Source organism: Erinaceus europaeus, chromosome 5 (genome assembly GCF_950295315.1).
Source record: "Erinaceus europaeus chromosome 5, mEriEur2.1, whole genome shotgun sequence".
NCBI lineage: Eukaryota > Metazoa > Chordata > Mammalia > Eulipotyphla > Erinaceidae > Erinaceus > Erinaceus europaeus.
Window position 1 is genome coordinate 130,626,077 of NC_080166.1, and position 24,454 is coordinate 130,650,530.

The window sequence follows — 24,454 nt, forward strand, 5'->3', positions numbered from 1 at the left end:
GTACCCCTCTTATCCTATGGTTTTTATCAGTGTTTCCTTTTTATAAATACAAATTAAAAAAAAAAAAACTGACCCAGGACTTTGTGACAACTCTGAAAAAAAAAATTAGAAAGCCTGTGAAGTTAATTAGCCCATGGTATGTGTGTGTCTGTCTGCCTGTCTGTCTGTCAGGGCAGTAAAGTATAAAAGAGGTGCAAGGGAATCATGAATATGCTATTACTGATTCCTGAGGCTTGGCACACTTGTATTGGTTCACAAAATCTCACTCCTGTGGTAATACTTTTATTATCTGGGTGGCAATAATAATAATAACAGCATTTATTATTTTATTTTATTATTGGATGTTAAATCACAAGTAGATTTTCCAAACGCTCTATATGTTTTATTGTGGAAGAGAACAATTTACATATGTATATATAGAATCATATAACAATAAGAAAAATTAAACCTCTGGAAGCAAATAGCTAAAATCATTGCAAATGTTTAAAATTGGAGAAGAAAACTACCCCCCCCCAAAAAAAAAGTATAGTCAACAAAAATAAAAACAGAAGAGGGGCTGAGTGGTGGCATACTCAAGTAAACAAATGTGTTACAGTGTGCAAGGACCCAGGTTCAAGTCTTTGCTCCCCACCTATGGGGGAAAGCTTCACAAATGGTGAAGCAGGACTGCAAGTGTCTCTCTTTATCCCTCTCAGCAGCCCCCATTTTCTCTCAATCTCTCTCTCTCTCTGTACAATAATTGAACAAATGAAATAAAAAATTTAAAAATACAAAGAAGAAAGACAAAATTTAAATCTTTGAAAATTAAACAGTTTTCCACCAAGCTTCAGGAAGACCACAAAATTCAGCCACATTAATTACTGATACTAATAACTAATAATTAATACTACTAATGATATATTCCTACTGGCATAGCAAACAAAAAGGGGAAATAAATGAAACTGTGTATAACAACTCCAGAAAAGCAGTTTTTTTTAAAAAATATAGAAAACAAAATTTTTGTGGCAAGACTAAAAACTGTGATGGGGAGTGGGGTGGTAGCGCAGCAGGTTAAGCGCAGGTGGCGCAAAGCGCAAGGACCAGCATTAGGGATCCCGGTTTGAGTCCCCGGCTCCCCACCTGCAGGGAAGTCGAGTGTCTGTCTTTCCCCTTCTCTGTCTTCCCCTCCTCTCTCCATTTCTCTTTGTCCTATCTAACAACGACATCAATAACAACAATAATAACTACAGCAATAAAAAAAACAACAAGGGCAACAAAAGGAAATAAATAAATATTAAAAAAAAACTATGATGAAGCTGTGATTCCCAGAAAATATGTAATTTATTGGAATAACTCAAAGAGAAGTGGGTAGCTATGCACTGTCAAGAATGAACAGAGCATGCTGGCAGTCGCTAAGTATGGTCAGTGTTTTATTGAAGGTACTAGCAAGTACGGTCAGAATAAATAAATATTAGTAGACCAGAAGTTTTCTATATTTAAAAATAAAATCATAAACAAAATACATTGCAAGTGAGATCCAACTATTAGTTGGATATAGTCTATTTTAAAATAGACTGAATTTTTAAATTTTTTTTTTTATTTTTATCTTTTTTATTATTATCTTTATTTATTAGATAGAGACAGTTAGACATGGAGAAGGGGGAGATACAGAGGGAGAGAGACAGAGAGACACCTGCAGCCCTACTCACCACTTGCAAAGCTCTCCCCTTGCAGGTGGGGACCAGGAGCTCGAACCTGGGTCCTTGAATATTGTAGCATGTGCGCTCAACCAGGTGTGCCACCACCCGGCCCCTAAAATTGACTGAATATTTTGCATCAAGCCCCGGTGGTAACTCTGGTGGCAATAAAAATTTAAAAGATAAAGTTTATATGAATAAAATAATAATAATAAAGTTAAATCCAGGAAATAGCTCAGTGATAGTGCAACTGCCTTGCTCAGTTCCTGATTCAAACAAGAGCAGCACAAACAAAATTAACAGACCTTCATGGAGCACCTGTACTCTGCTTTCTCTTCACTGTCTATTTTACTCTCTTAGTTTTTTCAAAAAAAGGAAAATGGATTCTTAATGACTCAGTGGCCAAGCATGTAAGTGTGAGACCCTGACTTTCTTTTCTGGCCTTCATAAATATAAAAAAGATGTTATTTTAAATCACTGAACTCCTGTGAAATTGATTCAGATCTTGTATATCCCTCCAAATCTCAGGACAACATAGCCGTCTGCTGAAATGATTGCTGTAAGTGGTGACTAACTAAAGGAAACTATCACATTTGTGTGTATTTGTGGATTTACTTGAAGTTAATCTTTATATGTCATGGAAACAATTGCTCTCTCCATAAAGGATGATTTCTGTTTATAAAACAGAAGTGATATAAGGGAATAGGGCAGTAGTGCAGCAGGTTAAGAGCAGATGGCTCAAAGCACAAGGACCTGCATAAGAATCCTTGTTGGAGCCCCAGCTTCCCACCTGCAGGGGAGTCGCTTCAGAGGCGGTGAAGCAGGTCTGCGAGTGTCTGTCTTTCTCTCCCCCTCTCTGTCTTCCCCTCCCCTCTCCATTTCTCTCTGTCCTATCCAACAACAACAACATCAACAACAATAACCAAAACAATGATGAAACATCAAGGGCAACAAAAAGGGGGAAAGATGGCCTCCAGGAGCAGTGGATTCGTTGTGCAGGCACTGAGCCCCAGCAATAACCCTGGAGGCAATAAATAAGTAAATAAATAAATAAATAAATAAATGGACAAAATGATTAATGAATATGAGCCACAAAGTAGGAACAGAGCAGATGACATTAGGGATCTTAGAGTGGAAGGAAACTAGGAAGTCCATTGTAGGCATGTTCCTAGGAACCCATGACTATGGGTTTTTTTGCTTAAGTTTGATACCTCACATGGAGTTGGATAAAAATATTGTCCAAGGGGAGTCGGGTGGTAGCACAATGAGTTAAGCGAGCTTGACACGAAATGCGAGGGCTGATAAGGAATCCCAGTTCGAGCCCCCAGCTCCCCACCTTCAGGGGAGTCCCTTCACAAGTGATGAAGCAGGTCTGCAGGTGTCTGTTTTTCTCTCCCCCTCTCTGTCTTCCCCTTCTCTCTGTCCTATCTAACAATGATGACATCAATAACAATAACAATAATAACTACAACAACAATGAAAAACAACCAGGGCAACAAAAGGGAAAATAAATAAATAAAGTTTTTTAAAAGTGGTTTATATGTCAATGGAACAGAAATGGTAGATGTTGAATCCCAGGCATGCTTATGACTTGTCAAAGAAAATATGTAGGGCCTTTTAAGTATTTTTGTTGTTGTTGTTTGTTTGTTTGTTTAATCCACAGGTACTGTCTTCCTTTTATGAGTTGGTAACTGTATCTTCACACATTTGTTCATGGGATTGCATTTCTTTTTTATTTATTTATTTATTTATTTTCCTGTTTGTTGCCCTTGTTCTTTTTCATTGTTGTGTAGTTATTATTGTTGTTTTTTATTGCTGTTGTTATTGTTGATAGGACAGAAAGTAATGATTTGTGTCTTCAAATTAAAGTAAGAGTTCTCAACTGACAAAAAATACGTTTGACCTGTAGTGAAGGTTCTCTAAAACTCAACTAGTCATTTGCATGAAAGAGAAATGCACTTTTTGGATAAGTATCAAATAATAAAGATAAAGGAGATAGAATTGAGCTGTTTCTTCTAAATTCACTGACTTAAAAAAACAGCAAGCAACACTGCTCAGTTCTGACTTCTAGTCAGTAGTGCCAGGGATTGAACCTGGGACCTCAGAGCCTCAGGAATGAAATTCTTTAGCATATTAGAAGCCAGGCAAAGGCAAAGACTAGTAAAGTCATGGACCCTCTGGAATTTAACTAAAAATAGCTTTTTCCAAAACAGAGACCCCAAATCTTCATCTGCAATATTCTTGCCTTTAGGTTCATGATTAGTCAACAATTTGTTCTGCATTCTATCTTAACTTTTTTTCAACTGCCAGGTTCCAGATGCTACCATGATGCCAAACTGACTTCCCTGGGCAGATGACCCCAGATTCCTGAAGCCCTGCCTCCCCAGAGCCCTGCCCCACTAAGAAAAGAGAGAGAGGCTGGGAGTATGGATCAACCTGTCAGTGTCCATCTTCAGCAGAGAAGCAATTACAGAAGCCAGACCTGCTACCTTCTGTACCCCATAATGATCCTGGGTCCATTCTCCCAGTGGAGTAAAGAATAGGAGAGCTTCTAATGGAGACGATGAGATACAGAACTCTGGTGGTGGGAAATGTGTACAATTTTACCCCTCTTATCCTATGGTCTTGTCAATATTTTAATGAGAAAGAGATATAGAGAAAGATACACACACAGAGAGAGGTACCAGAACCCTGCTCAGCTCTGGCTTATGGTGGTGCTGGGAATTGACGCTGGGACCTCAGAGCCTCAGGCATGAGACTTTTTTGGTAGAACTACTATACTATCTCCTGAGCGCTGATCCCCCTTTTTAAAAACAAAAATTCTAATGAATTGGCCTTGCTTCTTTGTAGTATAGATTCTGCATGTAAGACCATACAGTATTTTAAGATAGCAAGTCCTGTTGAATTTATTTCACTTAGCACAATGTCCTTGAGTTTTGCCAGTGTTGCCACAAATGGCAAGATTTTCTTATTTCTCCTGGCTGAACAATATTCCACTGTGTATTTTTCACATATCTTTTTAAAAAATTTTTATTTTACAGAATTACATGTCAACAGGGGTTTGAATCTACAACATTCCCACCACCAGAATTCTGAATCCTCACTCTCCCCACGGCAATCCATCACAGTTCCCCTAAAGTTTTAGACATGGGCCAACCATCTTCTCTACAGCTATCTATTCACATTTATACATAGTTACCCCTTCTTTTCTAATTCAATCCTCCCTTCCCCTCTAAGCCACTCATGACATCATAGCTATGTTCATGTGTCTCTCTCTTTTCCCTTCTCTCTCTCTCTCTGGGTGCTGATGGAGCTGGAGTGCAGAGTCCTCTTATCTTCATCCTATCACTTATTCCCCCGCTGGGAGTATGGATCAAAGCTGTTTATGGGGAGCAGAAGGTAGGAGTTCTGGCTTCTGTAGCTGCTTCTCCACTGAGCATGGCATTGACAGGTCATACCCCCAGCCTGTTTCTATTTTTCCCTAGTGGTCCAGAATTCTGGAGATTTGAGGGTCCAGGACACACTGGTGAGGTTGTCTGCTCAGAGAAGTCAGGGTGGAGTCATGGTAGCATCTATAACTTGGTGTATGGAAGGTAACACGTCCTAAATTGAGACAAAATGGTTAATGAACAGGAACCTAAAAGTAGGACCAGAGCAGATGAAATGAGGGATTGTAGGGTAGAAGAAAGCTAGGAGCACCATTTTAGGCGTGTTCCTGGGGGCATACAACTATAGTAGTTTTGCTTGAGTTTGGTAGCTAGCCTGAGGTTGAATGAGAGTATTGTCTGAGAGAATGGTGTCAGAGTAGAGAAAAGGGCTAGAAAGTTGGATTAGGGCAGGGAGTAGCTCCCATTCTTATAAAAAAAATATGTGGCTAAAATTAACTATTTACCTCCATCCACCTGCTCCAGAGCCCATAAGTAAATACTTATTTATATTTAGCATCAGTGCCTGTGTAACCTCTGTGTACCTACTGATCTGAGCTTATAGCTCATGGTCACATCTGAGGAACACTGCAGGCTGCACCCATTTCAGGACCAAGTCCTTTTAAGGGGCAGGGCAGGATACTCCCAGCCTCCTTTCAGAGACTGGGGCTCTCCCTATCATCATTGCTTTATGGTGAGGACAAGGTCCTGAGAGGACAAAACGCTATTCCTTATGGAAGCTATTCCTACAAAATGCTGTTCCTTATGGAAGCGACCAGTGGTAGTGGAGAGAGGGACCCTTTAGGCATCAAGACCCATCATATGTGTATGGGAATCCAAGAATTCCTTCACTAGGGCCCCAGATGATCAGATGGTGTGATACTGATCAAACAGGCCATTATTAAGTGGGCCAATATCTTGTCTGTCTCTATCCAACTTTTGTAGTCCTTTCTTCATCTGATTATCTTAGATTTTCTCTCAGTTGTTTAGGTGTTTAGCATCATTTACTGAGGCCAACCAAAGTTAAGTTTTGGAGATATGTCTTCTTTGAGCCTTTCTGCTAGGCTGTCCTGCTAATTTGGTCTAAAGCCAGTCAATTACAGAATTTATGATGCCTTCTTTAGGCACTTCAACCATCATTGAGCACTTTGACTTTGTGTTATATGATTTCCCCTTGTTTAAGGATACGTGTGCACCTGTATCCAGTACCCTAAACCCTAGCCTAATCTGGTAGCTGTTACTTAGTTAAATGACGTGCCATTTAACTTGGATGTAGGTAGTCCTAGGTGTTAGGAAAGGTCTCACCATATTTGAAGAGTTGCGAGGTTGAGTTCTCAGGCTCCTATCTCTGGTTACAGTCCACAGTAGGATTTCAATAGCAGCATTATGTGAGATGGCAGCACCAGTAGCAATTTGGTTGAAGTCGATAAAGTTGGTATGAGTGTAAGGAATCATAAAGAAGGAATTTCAAGAAGTATGGGAATATTCTAGAGGTACCAGGACTAGGAGAAATGTGGGTCTTAAAGAGAGTGCAAGGGGTTTCTTATAGTCTTAGAGAGAGTTGAAATATCAACAGTTATTTTTTTTTAGCCAGGATAGTTGGAGGGTTTAGTCTGTATATTAATATACTTGACTTCACTATGCTTTGAACCCTTTTAGTGGTATCTGAACCTCTTTGTCTTTTAAATACTTACAAGGTCAATAGGTCTTGACCTGTCTGGCCTAAAGCTATAGTTGATTTAGATGTTTGCAGAACTATATTTTCAGATATATTTTTAGAGCTCCATGAGCAATGAATCCCCTTATCAGTTTGATCATTTTTTGAGTCTCAGATAAATATTAGCTAAAGCTAATAGGTGTTTATCACATATATTATCCACTGATTCCCTACATCATGATCTGTCTGTCTTTCTATCATCTCCCTGTTGATTGAGATCTATTCCTACTTTTTGAAGCTTCAAGAGGGTCAGAAGTCATGTCAAGATGTACAGCTAGTGGTCTGGGAGGTGGCACAGAGGACAACGCATGATACTCTCAAGCACGAGGTCCTGAGTGCAATCCCCAGCAGCACATGTACCAGAATGATATTTGGTTCTTTCTCTCTCCTCATATCTTTCTCATTAATAATTAAATAAGATCTTAAAAGAAAAAGATATACAGCCAATTTAACAAGCCCTTTAGTTTTGATAGTTTACTTCTATAAAATTTTTCAGTGAACTTCAGGGAGATAGCATAGAGGCTAAGCTAAAAAATTTTTAAAATTTTTTATTTATAAAATGGAAATATTGACAAGACCATAGGATAAGAGGGGTAAATTTTTATACATTTCCCACCACCAGAGTTCTGTATTTCCCACCACCAGAGTTCTGTATCTCCATTAGAAGCTCTCCTATTCTTTACTCCACTGGGAGAATGGACCCAGGATCATTATGGGGTACAGAAGGTAGCAGGTCTGGCTTCTGTAATTGCTTCTCTGCTGAAGATGAACACTGACAGGTTGATCCATACTCCCAGTCTCTCTCTCTTTTCTTAGTGGGGCAGGGCTCTGGGGAGGCAGGGCTTCAGGAATCTGGGGTCATCTGCCCAGGGAAGTCAGTTTGGCATCATGGTAGCATCTGGAACCTGGCAGTTGAAAAAAAGTTAAGATAGAATGCAGAACAAATTGTTGACTAATCATGAACCTAAAGGCAAGAATATTGCAGATGAAGATTTGGGGTCTCTGTTTTGGAAAAAGCTATTTTTAGTTAAATTCCAGAGGGTCCATGACTTTACTAGTCTTTGCCTTTGCCTGGCTTCTAATATGCTAAAGAATTTCATTCCTGAGGCTCTGAGGTCCCAGGTTCAATCCCTGGCACTACTGACTAGAAGTCAGAACTGAGCAGTGTTGCTTGCTGTTTTTTTAAGTCAGTGAATTTAGAAGAAACAGCTCAATTCTATCTCCTTTATCTTTATTATTTGATACTTATCCAAAAAGTGCATTTCTCTTTCATGCAAGTGACTAGTTGAGTTTTAGAGAACCTTCACTACAGGTCAAACGTATTTTTTGTCAGTTGAGAACCCTTACTTTAATTTGAAGACACAAATCATTACTTTGTCTTTCCTTGTGCACTAATGCATTTTGTGGAGATCTTCACTAGCTGGAGTGGATGTGAACCTTTGTATTAGCTAGGCACAGGGGATCCTGCAGTAATGGGGTACTGCTCCATTGCTGGGAGAGTCAAAGCACTCCCTTTAGTTTGTCTGGTTGAGGTGACCTGCCTTTATCAGTGAAGTTCAAGATGTTCTTCACTGGGAAGAGTTAGAGAAAGCCAGCCATGTTTTTTTTTGTTTGTTTGTTTTTTGTTTTTATTTCATTGCATTCTTACCTAGATAGGAGACACAACTACTGGGTTTTGCCAAACTGTATGGTTCATCTTCTCTTTAACGATTTTATTTATTTTTGGATAGAAACAGAGAAATTGAAAAGGGGATGAGGAGGTAGAGTGGGAGAGAAAGCACCACTTCACCACTTGCAAAGCCTCCCCTCCACAGGTGGGGACCAGGGGCTTGAACCCAGTTCCTTGTGGTCTACTAGATCCACCACTGCCTGGTCCCCTTTACTTTCTCTTGAGAGATTTAGTACTCTACAAGCAATTCTGGTAGCAAAAAGGATTTTACCTTTTTTTTTTTTTTTAACCCTTTCTTCTTTTACCTTTTCTTCTTTATCACTGTGGTGAAAAGTTGTTTTGTTATTTCTCTGACCTTCTTGGTTTGTGTGTTTACTACCTCTTAACTCTTTGGGGACCTATCTGAAGGGTAACAGGCTTCCTGTCAAGCATGTTGGACTCTTCATTTTGTGACTGTGTTCTGTAGACATAGAAATTGAGTTGTTTGTTTAAAAGGAACCAGATAGAATATTCTATCAGGCCAGGACTGGTGAGTGCTTTCCTGGCTGGGAATTCATGGAGCCCTGGACAAGATCCACCCTTCCACCTATTCAAGGGAAATGCCTTCAGGACTTCATGGTTGAGGAGTTCGATTGTGATCCTCCTCAGCCTTCATTCCCAAATGGGGGAGTATTAGTAAATCAAGGGGTATATAGCCACACAGGGGCTTTGGGTCTGCCACCTCTGTTCTTGACTAAGGGATCTAGGTTCTAGGACTTCTACCTTGAAGATGCTCGAGTTATTGCAGATCCTGCCATGACTTTCCCCCTGGTCTGTGGCAAGTAGGCCTACTGGTCTTCAAGTTGAAGTGGGGTTTGAGCTTAACAAATGTTGTTAGAGGTCCATGGAGGGGATTAACTAAAAGAACTGGATGTGGACTATGTCTGAGTGTCTGCAGTGCTTCTCAGCCCTTCTCAGTATATGGTAAGCTTTTGGACAAGGAGCGGAATTGCTGCCAATCCTTGTCAATTTATTTTCACATTTAAGCAGGGGGATCACCATCTTCACATGAACTGGAATTAGAAAGGAGAATAGTCAGGGTATATTATTTATAATTATACTGGGTTGCATTATGCCCTTCCTACATGTATACATTCTAACACCTGGTACCAGTGAATGTACCACTTTGAAACAGTCTTAGAAGATGTAATTATTGAGGTCTGGGCAGTGGCACACCCACTTAATTGCACATTACCATGCATAAGAACCTGGGTTCAAGTCCCTGGCCCCACCTGTGAGGCAAAACTTTACAAGCATTTAATAAGGCCTGTGGATCTCTCTCTCTCTCTCTCTCTCTCTCTATTTCTCTCTCTCTCTTTCTCTCTCCCTTGTTCCCTCCCTCCTCTCTCAACCTCTTTATGTCCAATAAAATGAAACAAGAAAGAAAGAAAGAAAATAAAATAAATAAAGAAAAATGGCCACCAGGAGTGGTGGATTCCTTGTGCAGGCACCAAGCCCCAATTATAATCCTGGTGGCAATAATAAACAAAAATATGTAATGATTGGTAGACTAAGATAAGGTCATACTGGAGCCTAATGGGCTCTCAGCCCACTTAACTGGCATGCTTAGGAGGATGATGTGAAGACACAGCCACACAAGGGATTAAAAAAATACATGAGGCTAGAAAGAGAGGTTAGAGTTTGGCTGTCAGGGGCTGAGAAACTCCAACATTGCTGGCCACCTCCAGTGGCTACCCATCAGGTGCCTAGGCTTCTGTGTTCCAGAGCTGTAGATTCGTGTTACAGAAGATACAGGGGACACAGTGAAGCCACGTCACTCAGTGACACTGTGATGGACCAAGAGACTAGAACAGCCTAGTTCCCTGTGGTCTGCCAAGTGCTTGTGAGTTGTGGAGAAAAGAACAGTCGTTTGAAAGTTATTTGACTTAAAAATATGTGTATTTTCAACTCTAAATATGTTCATGCAAGGTATTCCCTGTTAATATTTAGAGTTAAACGTTAACTTGAGAGTCAAAGTACATCAGAGATGCCTTTGTGGGGCATACAGTTTGGCAACTGACCCTCTCCTACCTTGGGGATAACTTTTCTCTCTAGTCCGATGCTAAGGGGTTAGCTAGAAACACAGGGTCTGGATCTAGGACATTCGTGCAAGTTATGAGGAAGAGGAGCCCCTTGAGTAAAATGAAACATGTATATTCTTGCCCAAATGAAGTTAAATCGCTTTTTCATGACAGAATAGCTGAGGCATTTTAGTGTGATGATCTCGATCACACGACAGAGAAAGAAAATTAAGGCAGAACTCTCTCCTGTTTTTTTTTTTTTGTTTTTTTTTTAAATATTTATTTTATTTATTTATTCCCTTTTGTTGCCCTTGTTGTTTTATTGTTGTAGTTATTATTGTTGTTGTCGTTGTTGGATAGGACAGAGAGAAATGGAGAGAGATGGGGAAGACAGAGAGGAGGAGAGAAAGATAGACACCTGCAGACCTGCTTCACCGCCTGTGAAGCGACTCCCCTGCAGGTGGGGAGCCGGGGTTCGAACCGGGATCCTTATGCCAGTCCTTGTGCTTTGCGCCACCTGCGCTTAACCCGCTGCGCTACAGCCCGACTCCCTCTCTCCTGTTTTTTGAAACTATACAATCTTTTATGGCAGAAGCTCTTGAAAATGAGTACCTGTGGGCCAATTTAGGGCTGTGATCAGCCTGGAATATTCCTACTGATGCCTCATTGGTTCAGTTTGGGATGGATGGGAGCTCCTCATTCTCTGCATATTTTTATTTAATCCCTGTAATTTAATTTCCTTTAAATAATCTATAATATCTGACTCCCACTATTACTCATCTCTCTGTTATGGAGGCCTTCAGCTGAAGCCCAAGAGGTCCTGTGCAATGCAAAAGAAGCACTGGGCATTCTTTAATTATAAGTTCAGAAGAGTGTTGGCACCATGCACCCTTCTAATTCTCTTCTGACTTTGCCGTTACAGAGCCTTTTTGTTGTGATGGGTCATACAATAAAAAGTAGTTGGTTTTCAGTTTACAAAATTAATGTTCTCATGTGACTCAACCTAGTAGACTAATGCTAGAGTCATTGGATCTATCAGAATATTTCATGTATGGCCTGGAAGGTGGCAGATTGTATAAGGTACTGGGCTATCCAGTATGAGGTCTTGAGTTCCATCCCCAGAATCACCTGTGCCAGAGTAGTGCTCTGGTTCTCTTTCTCCCTTTTCCTTCCTTCCTTCCTTCCTTCCTTCCTTCCTTCCTTCCTTCCTTCCTTCCTTCCTTCCTTCCTTCCTATCTTTCTCTCTTTCTCTCTTCCTCTTCCTCCTCCTTCTCCACCTTCTTCTCCTCTAAGGTTATCACTGGGGCTCAGTGTCAGCACTACAAATCCTCTGCTGCTGGCGGCCATTTTTTTTCCATTTTATTGAATAGGACAGAGAGAAATTGAGAGAGGAGGGAGTGATAGAGAGGGAGAGAGATAGATAGACAGATATATATATATATATATATATATATATATATATATAGAGAGAGAGAGAGAGAGAGAGAGAGAGATACAGATCTTTGCAGCTTATGAAGCATCTACCCTGCAGGTGGGAAGTCAGGGAGCTTGAACTCAGATCCTCGAACCCAGATGTTAGCACTAGTCCTTGTGCTTAGTACTATGTGCATTTAACATGGTGATTCACCGCCCTGCCCCCCCTCCTTTTTTCTCTATCATTAATAAAGGAATAAATCTCTAAAAATACTTCACTTCCCAGAGAGGACCTAGTCACTTTAAGAATTCAGCATAGATTCTTTATAATTAGACTGAATGGTTGGCAGGAACGATCACTTATGCTTGTAAATGTTATCAAATTGACTGAGAGTGACAATTTCAGGTGAGACCAGACAGGAATACAAAGTGACACAGTCAGTTTGACAGAATAACACACTGGGTAAAATGAATTTTAAACAGGATCCATGTGAGACTTTGTAAAAATAGAATAATTAATTTGAAAAAAAAATGAAGCAGAAGTCCAAATACTGATATGAGCCAAGTCAGATAAAGAGAAGCTAGAAAGTTATGTCTAGCCTCATGCAGGTTCTGACAGACATGCCCAACTGGGCCTCCTCTGACCCTCTAGTTCCATCTGGCCATCTAGATCTCATCTCATGTGGACACTGGCTGCCACACTAAGTGAGTGTTGACACCAGATCAGTGATACCACTCCATCACCATCTATAAATAAATCATAGTCTTATTATTTTTGATCCATATATGGATATTCTGTCCACTCACACTCTGCTCAACTTCCAAAAGCAAATAAAAGATTAAGGGAATCCAAGAAGTCTTGTTTCTCTAGGTTCTGAACGATATTCATTGCTTAATTGAACACACAATCCAGGAAAGGTTTCTGGGTTAAGATGTTCGCTTGCACATCAGTCTCAACTTTGAAATGTGTTAAGTTCCTTGATGATAAGAGTCAGGCATCCTATGGGCTTTGAAGTTAGAGCACCCTACTGTGTGATCCAAAGCATCACTAGGCTTTGGTAAGAAAGACTTAGTAAAATAAATGATCACAACTACAAACACAGGCCAGTGTTGAGAGTATAAGGAGTCAAGTACTTTTTATGGAAGTGGAGATACACAATGATGCTTATCCTTTTAATTCTTGAATCAAATGTACTCCTTAAGAAATAAAGTATTTCTTAATGTATACACTTTAAGTAAAGTATTTCTTAAGTACACACCTGTCACATCAGTCTGTTTTTTTTTTTAAGTATTTATTTATTAGAGGGATAGGAGGAGAGAGAAAAAGAATCAGACATCACTCTGGTAAATGTGCTGCCAGGGATTGAACTCAGGACCTCATGCTTGAGAGTCCAAAGCTTTATCCACTGTGTCACACCTCCTCAACCACATCATATCAGTCTTATCCTAAAGTAGTAGTTAGTTAATATCCATAACATTTCACTACAGGCCAAACTTAAATAACTATAAGGCCAGTGTTGAGTTTAGTAGAGTTTCATGTAAAATCTCTACCTTGAATTTGAATTTTCATGTGCTTTAAAATGTAGTTAAGTGGTGGTCCGGGAGGTGGCACAGTGGCTAAGGCACTGGACTCTCAAGTATGAGGTCCTGAGTTCGATCCCGGCAGCACATGTACCAGAGTGATGTCTGGTTCTCTCTCTCTGTCTTTCTCTGTCTCTGTCTCTCTCTCTCCTTCCTATATTTCTCATGAATAAATTTTAAAAAATATAGTTAAGTGAAAGTAATCTTTACTGGATTTTTGTCTCTTACATATTCAGGCCAAATAAGTAAAGAGATAAAAGACAACGACTGGCTGGCTTCACTCATCTGTGGAATCTAGAGAACTGATACACATGAACTTGCAAAGTAGAAAAAATAAACAAATAAAATAGAAGCAAGCAAACCATTTCTAAAACTTGTGAGAATTATGGTGGTTATCTCTGGGAGGTAGGTGGGTGGGGACACAGAACTCTGGTGGTGGGTGTGGTCTGGAGCTAGACTTGATAGTCCTATAGTCTTGTAACCCACTATAATCACAAATACAAAACAAAAAGAGAGAAAAAAATTTCAGGTGTTAGTTGTATCTTTTTTTAGCACTAATATATCTTGTGATTTTTGTAGACTTTTGGTTTATTCACTATCCTAGTGACTCTATGAATTAATGTTTTTAGAATGATTTATTAAAGCAAATTATTGAAGCTAAATTCCTATGCTTTATAATGCCAGCTATTATAGTATAATACATCGTGCACTGCGATGTAAGTGAACTTATTACAAAACAATTTGAAACAAGTGTAATTTGAAACTCAGATCTCAAAAGTGCTAATATCCAACTGGATGGACAAGTATCATTTATGGCTGAGGTCAATCACATATACTTATAATATGATGCTTACATGACGTACAAGTTTAACATACATGACAAGCATAAGATTCAGTTTGTAGAAACAAGAGAGAGTGGTATGAACACCAAGCTTCAAGAGACTAACTCAAGCAGGTAGTAGATTTTTAAAAATTTTTTATAATATTTATTTATTTTTCCTTTTGTTGCCCTTGTTGTTTTTATTGTTGTTGTTATTGATGTTGTCGTTGTTGGACAGGACAGAGAGAAGTGGAGAGAGGAGGGGAAGACAGAGGGGGAGAGAAAGATAGACACCTGCAGACCTGCTTCACCGCTTGTGAAGCGACTCCCCTGCAGGTGGGGAGCCGAGGGCTCAAACCGGCATACTTATGCCGGTCCTTGTGCCACATGCGCTTAACCCGCTGCGCTGCCTTCCAACTCCCTAACTCAGGCAGGTAGTGCTAGATCTAAAAGGATCTTTGTAGAGACCATGAACCGGGAAGGGTCACTTCTCTGAATAAAAGTTTTGAGTGGCTTTCCCCAAAATGTGGAAGAGGGTTTTAGAACCATGGGTATAGGATCCAGAAGACATCTCATATTGGTACTATTTGAGATGCTCAAGTTTGTACCATATTTTAGGGATATGTTATGAGGACCACCTGTTGATTTTGACTTAGGTGAAGATAATAGACACACCCAGTCTTTATCTAGTTTTGTCTTTTGTAAGTCTGCTGATCAGTCTTTTTCGAAACAACTGCTTCAGATCCCTCTTTCAGTCAGTTTACAGCCAGACTGGTCAGGAGCACTAGAGTGTTAGGTCCCAGAAGTATGATCACCCTTAAGACTTGTTGTCACAGGAATGCTTTGTTTCATTTATTTTTTAAAATTATCTTTCTTTTTTTCAGTTGTAGCATTTAATTTATTTATTTTAAATTTTATTTAATTTTATTTCTAAAAAGAAAACACTGGGGAGTTGGACAGTAGTAGCACAGAGGCGCAGAGTGCAAGGGCTGGCGTGGGGATCCCAGTTTGAGCCCCCAGTGCCCCACCTGCAGGAGGTTGCTTCGTAAGTAGTGAAGCAGGTCTGTAGGTGTCTGTCCCTCTATCCTCCTCTCTGTCTACCCCTCCTCTCTCCATTTCTCTCTGTCCTATCCAACAGCAACAGTAGCTATGACAACAATAACAACTGGAGCAAGCACAACAGGTGGCCTACAGAAGCAGTGGATTCCTATTGCAGGCACTGAGCCCCAGCAATAACCCTGGAGGAAAAAAAATGAAAAAAGAAGAAACTGACAGAACCATAGGATAGGAGGGTACAACTCCACACAATTCCCACCACCAGAACTCCATATCCCATCCCATCCCTTGATACGTTTCCTGTTCTTTAACTCTCTGGGAGTATGGACCAAAGGTCATTGTGGGATGCAGAAGGTGGAAGGTCTGGCTTTTGTAATTGCTTCTCCACTGAATATGGGCACTGACAGGTTGATCCATACTCCCAGCCTGCCTTTCTCTTTCCCTAATGGGGTGGGGCTCTGGAGAATTGGAGCTCCAGGACACATTGGTGGGGTTGTCTGTCCAGGGAAGTCTGGTTGGCATTATGCTAGCATCTGGAACCTGGTAGCTGAAAAGAGAGTTAACATATAAAGCCAAACAAATTGTTTACTAATCATGAACCTAGAGGCTGGAATAGTGCAGATGAAGAGTTGTGTGTGGGGAGGGGAATCTCTGTTTTGTAGATAGCTAGTAGGCATATTTTAGTTATATTCCAAAGGGCCTGTAGTTATACATGTTTTCCCCTGCACATGAAATGTGATATGCAGGTGGATCCAAGTTATTGTCTGGGGAGATGATGTCATGGCTGGACAAAGGACTAGAAAGCTGGATCAGGGAAGAGAGTAGCTCCCAGTTATGGGAAAGGTGTATAAATATTGTTGACTGTCAGGCTGCGACTCAGAGGAGAGAGAGGAGATCCGGATCAGAGAGGGAACACAATTCTTTATTAATTCTTTATTTGCGCGGGCACCTCAGAGTTGGGTGAGAGCGCAGCAGTTCGGGCCACATGGAGCTAGCAAAAATGGCCACCCTCTGCTATGCACAGCACCCTTCCCTGCATCTGAGGTGAAAAGCGGGCAAGAGAGAGAGAGAGAGAGACAGAAGCAGGAAGGCTTTATAGGGCAAAAACCAGGAGTGACGAGTTGGGACAGGATTGGTTGGGAAAGGTACTCTGAGAATATTGTATTAACTCTCATGGGAACTGGCAATAATCTGAGGGGACTACATGGCAGAACAGGCACTCTGAGACTATCTTCTAACTCTCCTGGGAACTGGCAATAACCTGAGGGGACAACATGGTGGCTGTGACTGCATCTGTACAATTTCCCAGCAGTTGACTGTGAACCCCATCGATTTTATGTGACCTGTGGCCCATATTCAGCTTAGGAACCCATGTAACCTCCGCATCCCTGTAGATCTGAGCTCACATTCTGTGGTGATGAGTAGGAATGTTCTAAGCTGCCCCAATATCAGGACCCATCTTCCTCAGGTGTAGCATAAAGTATGTTGTCTAGCCTCCCTTCAGAGGAAGGAACTTTCTCTAATATTGTTGATCCAAGTTAAGGGCAAGGTCCTATGGGGGCCCACAAAGGGAACTATTTTGTTGTTCCTGACAGAGATGACCGGTAACAATGGAGACAGGGATTTATTTGAGGTCTAGGCCCATCATGCCTGTTTGGGAATCTCAGGACTCCCCAAATAGGGCCCCAGAAAGATGATCACCTTTAAGACTTGTGGTCACAGGAATGATTTATTTCATTTATTTTTTTAAAAAATCATCTTCCTGGGAGTTGGGCAGTAGTGCAGCAGGTTAAGTGCAGGTGGTGCAAAGTGCAAAGACTGGCATAAGGATCCCAGTTCGAGCCCCTGGCTCCCCACCTGCAGGGGGTCGCTTCACAGGTGGTGAAGCAGATCTGAAGGCGTCTGTCTTTCTCTCTCCCCTCTGTCTTCCCCTCCTCTCTCCATTTCTCTGTGTCCTATCCAATAACAATGACATCAATAACAACAACTACAACAATAAAAACAACAAGGGCAACCAAAGGGAATAAATAAATATTTTAAAAATATATCAGTTTTTTTGCCTCCTTTATCTCTGGGGCTTAGTTCTGGGGCTATAAATCCAGAATCCTGTGCTCCCAGTGGTCATTTTTATTTTCCTTTATTTTTTTTTTTAATTTTCCATTTTATTGGATAGAAAAGAGAGAAATTAAGAGAGAAGAGGTAGATAGAGGAGGAGAGAGAGAAAGAGGGCATTTGCAGAGCTGCTTCCCCACTTGAGAAATTTCCCTCCTGCAGGCAGGAATCTAGGGACTTGAAAGCAGGTCATTGCACTTAATACTATGTGTGTTTAACTGGTTGCTCTGCCTCCCAGCCTCCTTAACATTATCTTTATGCATTTGATAGAAACAGCCAGAAATTGAAAGGAAGGGGGAGACAGAGAGGGAGAGAGACAGAGAGACACCTGCAGTCCTGCTTCACCACTCTTGAAACTTTCCCCTGCAGGTGGAGACCAGGGGCTGGAACCCGGGACCTTGTGCACTGTGCTCCGTGCGCTCAGCCAGGTTCACCACCACCTGGCCCCTGTAATGACTTGTTTTAGAAAGCAATCTGAGCCTCACTGGATGCTCTTCGATCCTCAGGCCATGGGACCTGTGACTGTGGAAAGTGCAAGTGTGACCCAGGGTGGTCAGGAGATGCCTGCCAGTACCCGACTCACTGTGATCTGCCCAAGAAAAAGAGCAGCCAGATGTGCAAGAATTCACAGGATGTCATCTGCTCGAATGCAGGTAAGTAGTCTCTCCTCTGACATTATTCCCTGAAAGCCTCCCGTGTGGGGTTTTTAATGGAAATAGGTGGGCGTTGAGAATAGCTGAGCCTGAGTGGGATGGATCTTGAGTATATATTTTAGAAATGAAACTCAGGTAAATCAATAGAGGGAAATGTCATCTTGCTGAGATTGGCAGGCCTGGTATTCTCCAGCTGTTCCTGAAGCCTTCTCCAAGCAGGTTTGCTCACTGAAATGAAACCAGGGCAGCATCTGATATACACGTGTGAGCCAGATTTTTTGAATGCTAGGTTCAGGCTTTTTCAAAAAAGATGTGTATCAACTGAGTTAATTATTCTTGGTAGTAAACCAAGGCACTTTGAATTTCCCTTGATGCCATCTAGCACCTAATCTTTTAGTTCTCTTTAAAGGGTTTATTTTGTTTATTTATTTTTGCTTATTTTATGAGGGATTAGTGGCTTTGTCATTTTTATTTATTTTAATGTGTATGTGTGTGAGAGAGAAAGAGAACAACAGAGAGGAAGACCAGAGCACTGTTCAGATCTGCTTTACGGTGGTGCTGGAGATTGAAACTGGGACCACAGAGCCTCAGGCATAAAAGTGTTTTGTAGAAATATTATGCTGGGAGTAGGGAGGTAGTGCAGTGGTTCGAGTCCCTGGCTCCGCACCTGCAGGGGAGTCACTTCACAGGCGGTGAAGCAGGTCTGCAGGTGTCTATCTTTCTCTCCCCCTCTCTGTCTTCCCCTTCTCTCTCTTTTTCTTTCTGTCCTATGTCTGTGTTCACGCGGGGTGACACCAGTAGGAAGGCTAATCTGACCGGCTCTCTCTTGCTCTCTCAAGGGACAACACGAAGTAGAGACACTGGGGAGAATTGATGTGCTCTCAAATCTCGTTTATTGGCAGGTGGTCATGAGTTTAAATAGAAAACCAAACAAAGGGGAGTCGGGCTGTAGCACAGTGGGTTAAGCGCAGGTGGCGCTAAGCTCAAGGTCCGGCATCAGGATCCCGGTCCGAGCCCCCAGCTCCCCACCTGCAGGCAGGTCCCTTCACAGGCGGTGAAGCAGGTCTGCAGGTGTCTTTATTTCTCTCCCCCTGTCTGTCTTCCCCTCCTCTCTCCATTTCTCTCTGTCCTATCCAACAACAACGACATCAATAATAACTACAACAATAAAACAACAAGGGCAACAAAAGGGAATAAATAAATAAAATAAAATAAAGAAAAAAGAAAAAAAAAGAAAACCAAACAAAGAACATATTTCAAATATGTCAGAAATTACAGGTTTCTTAAAGGTCAGCTTGCCCCTATGGTAGGGGGCTGGTATGACAGGAATTGATGAGATACAAGACAGTTATTCTCCATGACACAAGCAACTTAATTATCCAAAGATATTTGAGAGAAGCATAGGGGTTAAACCAGTAGGATGAGACAGAGAGAAGATGGATATCAAAAGGCCATATAGTTTGGAATTTCTCTTGTCGGGTCTGAGGTGTATGTTAGAGTGTGTGATAAGGTGTGTTCTCCTCTGTGATCAGAAGGTGAGGTGAACTTTGAGTAAATGAATATTAAGGTAGGCAGCCATGTGGTCTGCAGTTAATGGAGAGGGGCAGTGAGGTTTCTGTGGGCTTGAGAGTCAAGAAAGGAAGAGCTAAGTTTGAGAGATGTGGTTTCTCCCGTTTGCTCACCTCGGCAAGGGATACTTACAAGGGAGTATCTTTCCCAGACCTCCATCCAGGGATGGGGGGAGTTCTCCCTAAGCTCTATCAAGCTACACATAGCCCCACAGTCCTAGCCAACAACAGTGTCATCAATGACAATAATAATCACAACAATGATAAAACAAGGGCAACAAAGGGAAAATAAATTTTAAAAAAAAGGAAACATGCTGTCACCTCAACCCGCAGGATTCATGTTATTCATACACACACACACACACACACACACACACACACACACACACACACACACACACACACACACACTGCTGTGTGGCAAGGGAGCTCAAAGCCATCTTTTCTCAACCCTTGGTGAACTTAAAATGCTCTAGCTCTCAGTGAGATACCCTAAGTCACTTAGTTCGGAGGCATGGTTTTGGCAGGTGCAGCTCTTCCAAGATCTCTGTGTGGTTCCCATGTAGATATAGGGTGCTAGCCAGTGATGTGCTTGTAAAAGGCAAGGTTTAGGTGACAGGAATATCTTCCCTCCTGAAACTGACATCATTGGTATCGTATCTTCCCTCCTGAAACTGACATCATTGGTATCGTCCGTCTGCAAGCAGAGCGGCTCCTCTCCACAGTCTTTGACTGCAGTGCGTTGTGAGATGTAGATTCCCTTCAGAAGGGTTCTGTAGGGGCAGAGAAGAAAAGACCCCTCCCTTTCTGGGATCACCTTGAGCTGCTGGGGCAACCTGATTCATATTAGACAGACTCAAAGGCAAAAAGCACAGATTTAATTACACCTATAGGGGAAATCTCCCAGATGGCAAATTACAAATTATGTGCCTGCTCAGCTCTGGCTTATGGCAGTGTTGGGGAATCAAACTGGGACTTTGGAGCCTCAGGCATGAGAGTCTTTTTGCATAACCATTATGCTATCTGCCCACACCACGAGGTGAGGATTTTTGCTTAAGCTAAAGAGTGGGGTGAGTGCTGGAGGGAACTCACATGTTTGTGATGACATAAAGTGAGACTTCTCTGAGGTTGTTTTTATTAAGTCATTTATTCATTTCTTTCTTTCTTCTTTTTTTTTGGGATTAATGGTTTACAGTTGACTGTGAACTACATTACTTTATGCAGGCATAACATTGCCACTTAACAATACAGCCCCCACTAGGTCCTCCTCGCCATCATGTTCCGGGACCTGAACCTCCCCCACCCACCCACCCCAGAGTCTTTACTTTGGTGCAGTACACCAACTCCAGTCCAAGTTCTGCTTAGAGCTTTACCTTCTGTTCTTGTTTTTCAACTTCTGTCTATGAATAAGATCATCTCATATTCATCCTTTTTCTTCTGACTTATCTCACTTAACATGATTCCTTCAAGCTCCATCCAAGATGGGGTAAAGAAGGTGAATTCATCTTTTCTTAATAGCTGAGTAGTGTTCCATTGTGTATATAGACCTCAAATTTCTCAGCCACTCATCTGTTGTTGTTCACCTGGGTTGCTTCTAGGTTTTCCCTATTAAAAATTGTGCTGCTATGAACATAGGTATACACAAATCTTTTTGGATGAGTGTGTTGGGTTCTTAGGATATATCCCCAGGAGAGGAATTGCACAGTCATAGGGTAGGTCCATTTCTAGCCTTCTGAGAGTTCTTCAGACTGTTCTCCACAGAGGTTGGACCAATTTGCATTCCAACCAGCAGTGCAAGAGGGTTCCTTTGTCCCCAGAATCTCTCTAGCATTGTTGCTGCTACCTTTTCTGATGTATGACATTCTCACAGGAATGAAGTGGTATCTCATTGTTGTCTTTATTTGCACATCTCTGACAATCAATGACTTAGAGCATTTTTTTCATATGTTTTATTGATTTTTTGGATCTCTTCTATGGAGAATATTCTGTTCAGATCCTCTCCCCATTTTTGGACGGGATCATTTGTTTTCTTGTTGCTAAGTTTGGTGAGCTCTTTATATATTTTGGTTATTAAACTCTTGTCTGTTGTATGGCATATAAAGATCTTCTCCCGTTCTGTAAGGGGTCTCTTTACTTGGGTAGTGGTTTCTTTTGCTCTGAAGAAGCTTTGTAATTTGATGTAGTCCTATTGGTTTATTTTTTATTTAGTCTTTGTAATTGTATTTTTATTTTATTTTAATTGGATTTTTATTTAGTCTTTGTAATTGGATTCATTTCATTGAAGATGCCTGTAAGATTTTTTATGGAAAAGAGTTCTGCCAATATTTTCCTCTAAGTATCTGATAGTTTCTGGTCTAACATGCAAGTTCTTGATCCATTTGGAATTTATTTCTGTGTTTGGTGAAATATAGTGGTTCATTTTCATTCTTATGCATGTTTCAACCTAATTTTTCAACACTATTTATTGAAGAGACTGCCCTTTCAACATTTAGTAGTCTGGGCACCTTTGTCAAAGATTTGAAGTCCGTAGGTGTGGGGGCTTACTTCTGGGCTCTCAATTCTATTCCACTGGTCAGTGTGTCTATTCATGTTTCAGTACCAAGCAGTTTTGATGACAACGGCCCTCTAATACAATTTGAGATCTGGGAGTGGGTTGACTCCGGTTCTGTTCTTTGTTCTCAAGACAGTTTTGGCAATTCTAGGTCTTTTTCTGGTTCCAGATAAACATTTGTAGCTTTTGTTTTATTCTCCTAAAAATGTGGTTGAGATCTCGATGGGGATAGCATTAAATTTGTATATGGCTCTGGGCAGCATATTCATTTTGATGATGTTAATTCTTCCAACCCAGGAACATGGGATATCTTCCTACTTCTTTGTGTCTATTTCTCTTTCCTTGAATAGTGAGAGATGCATAATTTTCAGCATACAAATGTTTCACTTCTCTGATTAGGTTTATTCCTAGATAATTTATTGTTTTGTTGTTATACTAAAAGGAATTGATTTCTGGATTTCTTCTTCTGCTACTTTAGTGTTTGCATAGAGGAATGCCACTGATTTCTGTATGTTTTATAGCTTGACTCTTAGGTTGTTTTCCTTCCCCCTGACTTTCATCTCACTATAGTTAAAGTCTCATAAAATGTCTGTAGATGAAAACCTAAATTGACTTTATTTTGACATAGTCCATATACCAAAGTGCCACTTGTTGGGAGGGCCTATGCTGTACACTCTTAAGAGGCCTTTATTTCAGAGCTCTGGCAAGTTAACACCCAAGACAATGAGTGGATGGATGGATCAGGGCCAAGAAAAAAATGGTAGAGAAAAACCTCTACCAGCTAGTCTTTTCTTTCTTCTCAAAAGTATTTCTCTACTTCTAGTTCATAATACACACACACACACACACACACACCACAATTTTTTTTTCTTGAAAAATTCATACCTTCCAGACTTCTTTTGGTAATAAGACCTAGTTCTATTTTGTTTCTTTGGTTCTCTCTTTTTTTGGATAAGTGAATTGATTGCTTGATCAGTTAGCAAACCTAACACAAGACCTTTACAATAATGTATCATCACCAGTAAGAGCTAGTCTGGGGATCCAAAGCTATATTTCAACACTACAGTAACATATGTATATTTTTAATTTTATTGGGGGAATCAATAGTTATAGCACTTATGTCTATGCATGTGTAAGTTTTCCCAGTTCTCCATGAATATTTTAAAGAAGAAAACGTGTAGACTGTGGTTGAAATATTAATTAAACCCTGAGATCTTTAGCACTACACACACACACACACACACACACACACACACACACACACACAAAGGTAAGAAGAGGAGGGGAAGGAAGGGAGAAGGAAATAGAGGAAGAGGATAAGAAATCAAATATGAAAAAATTCACAAGACTGTAAAACCTATTTAATCAGATAGAGATAGATTTCCTAGATGTCTATAGCCCTGTCATTATATCATGGGCACAATACTCTATACAGTCTATTGGTCTACCTTACATACTCCACTTTCTTCAGTCCGCTCAACAACAGTCTTGCAGTATTTCCTCCATAGCCTAAGGGGAGTGTTATGTTTACTGACATCTTTCATTAGTCACATTTGAAAATTTATTTATTTATTTGATAGAAACAGAAATCAAGAGGGAAGAGAGAGTTAGAGAAGGAGAGAGAGAGTCTCTTAAAGCATTGCTTCACTACTTGTAAAACTTCCCCTCTGTAGCTGGACACCAGGGGGCTTGAACATGGGTCCTTGAATATTGTAACATGTATTTTCTACTGCTTTGCTGGGTGTGTTACCACCTGGCCCTTTAGCCACTTTTATTCTAGACCATTTCCATAGACAATGAGGTCATCACATTGTCATTTTAAGTTTTTTCTCTCAGTTTCCCAAATATAAAGATATAAGGCTGTTGGGTTCAATTTGTCAAGATTTTGTTGAGGATCCTGGCATCTAACTTCATTAGAGATATAGTTCTATCTATTTATCTATTACTCCTTTCTTGCTATAGGAATCAGAATGATGTTAGTCACTATGAATGCCTTTGGGAATGACCCCCCCCCTCTTCAATTTCCTGAAAGAGTTTGAGAATTGGTACTAGTTCTCTGACATTTGTGTAGAATTCATTGATAAAGTCATATAAACCTGAGCTTTTATTCTTAGGAAGATACTTCATTACAGATTCAAAGATAGCCTGTTGAA

The 24,454-nt window shown here is 40.7% G+C and overlaps 1 protein-coding gene across 2 annotated transcripts in view; it reads left to right on the forward strand.

The window, feature by feature from the left end:
* ITGBL1 (integrin subunit beta like 1) overlaps nt 1–24,454 on the forward strand; it is a 314,537-nt gene that overhangs the window by 104,169 nt on the left and 185,914 nt on the right. For both annotated transcript variants that reach the window (XM_060191830.1, XM_060191829.1), the window contains exon 3: nt 18,036–18,182. In XM_060191830.1, coding sequence (XP_060047813.1) covers nt 18,036–18,182 — 147 coding nt within the window. The remainder of the gene's footprint in view (nt 1–18,035; nt 18,183–24,454) is intronic.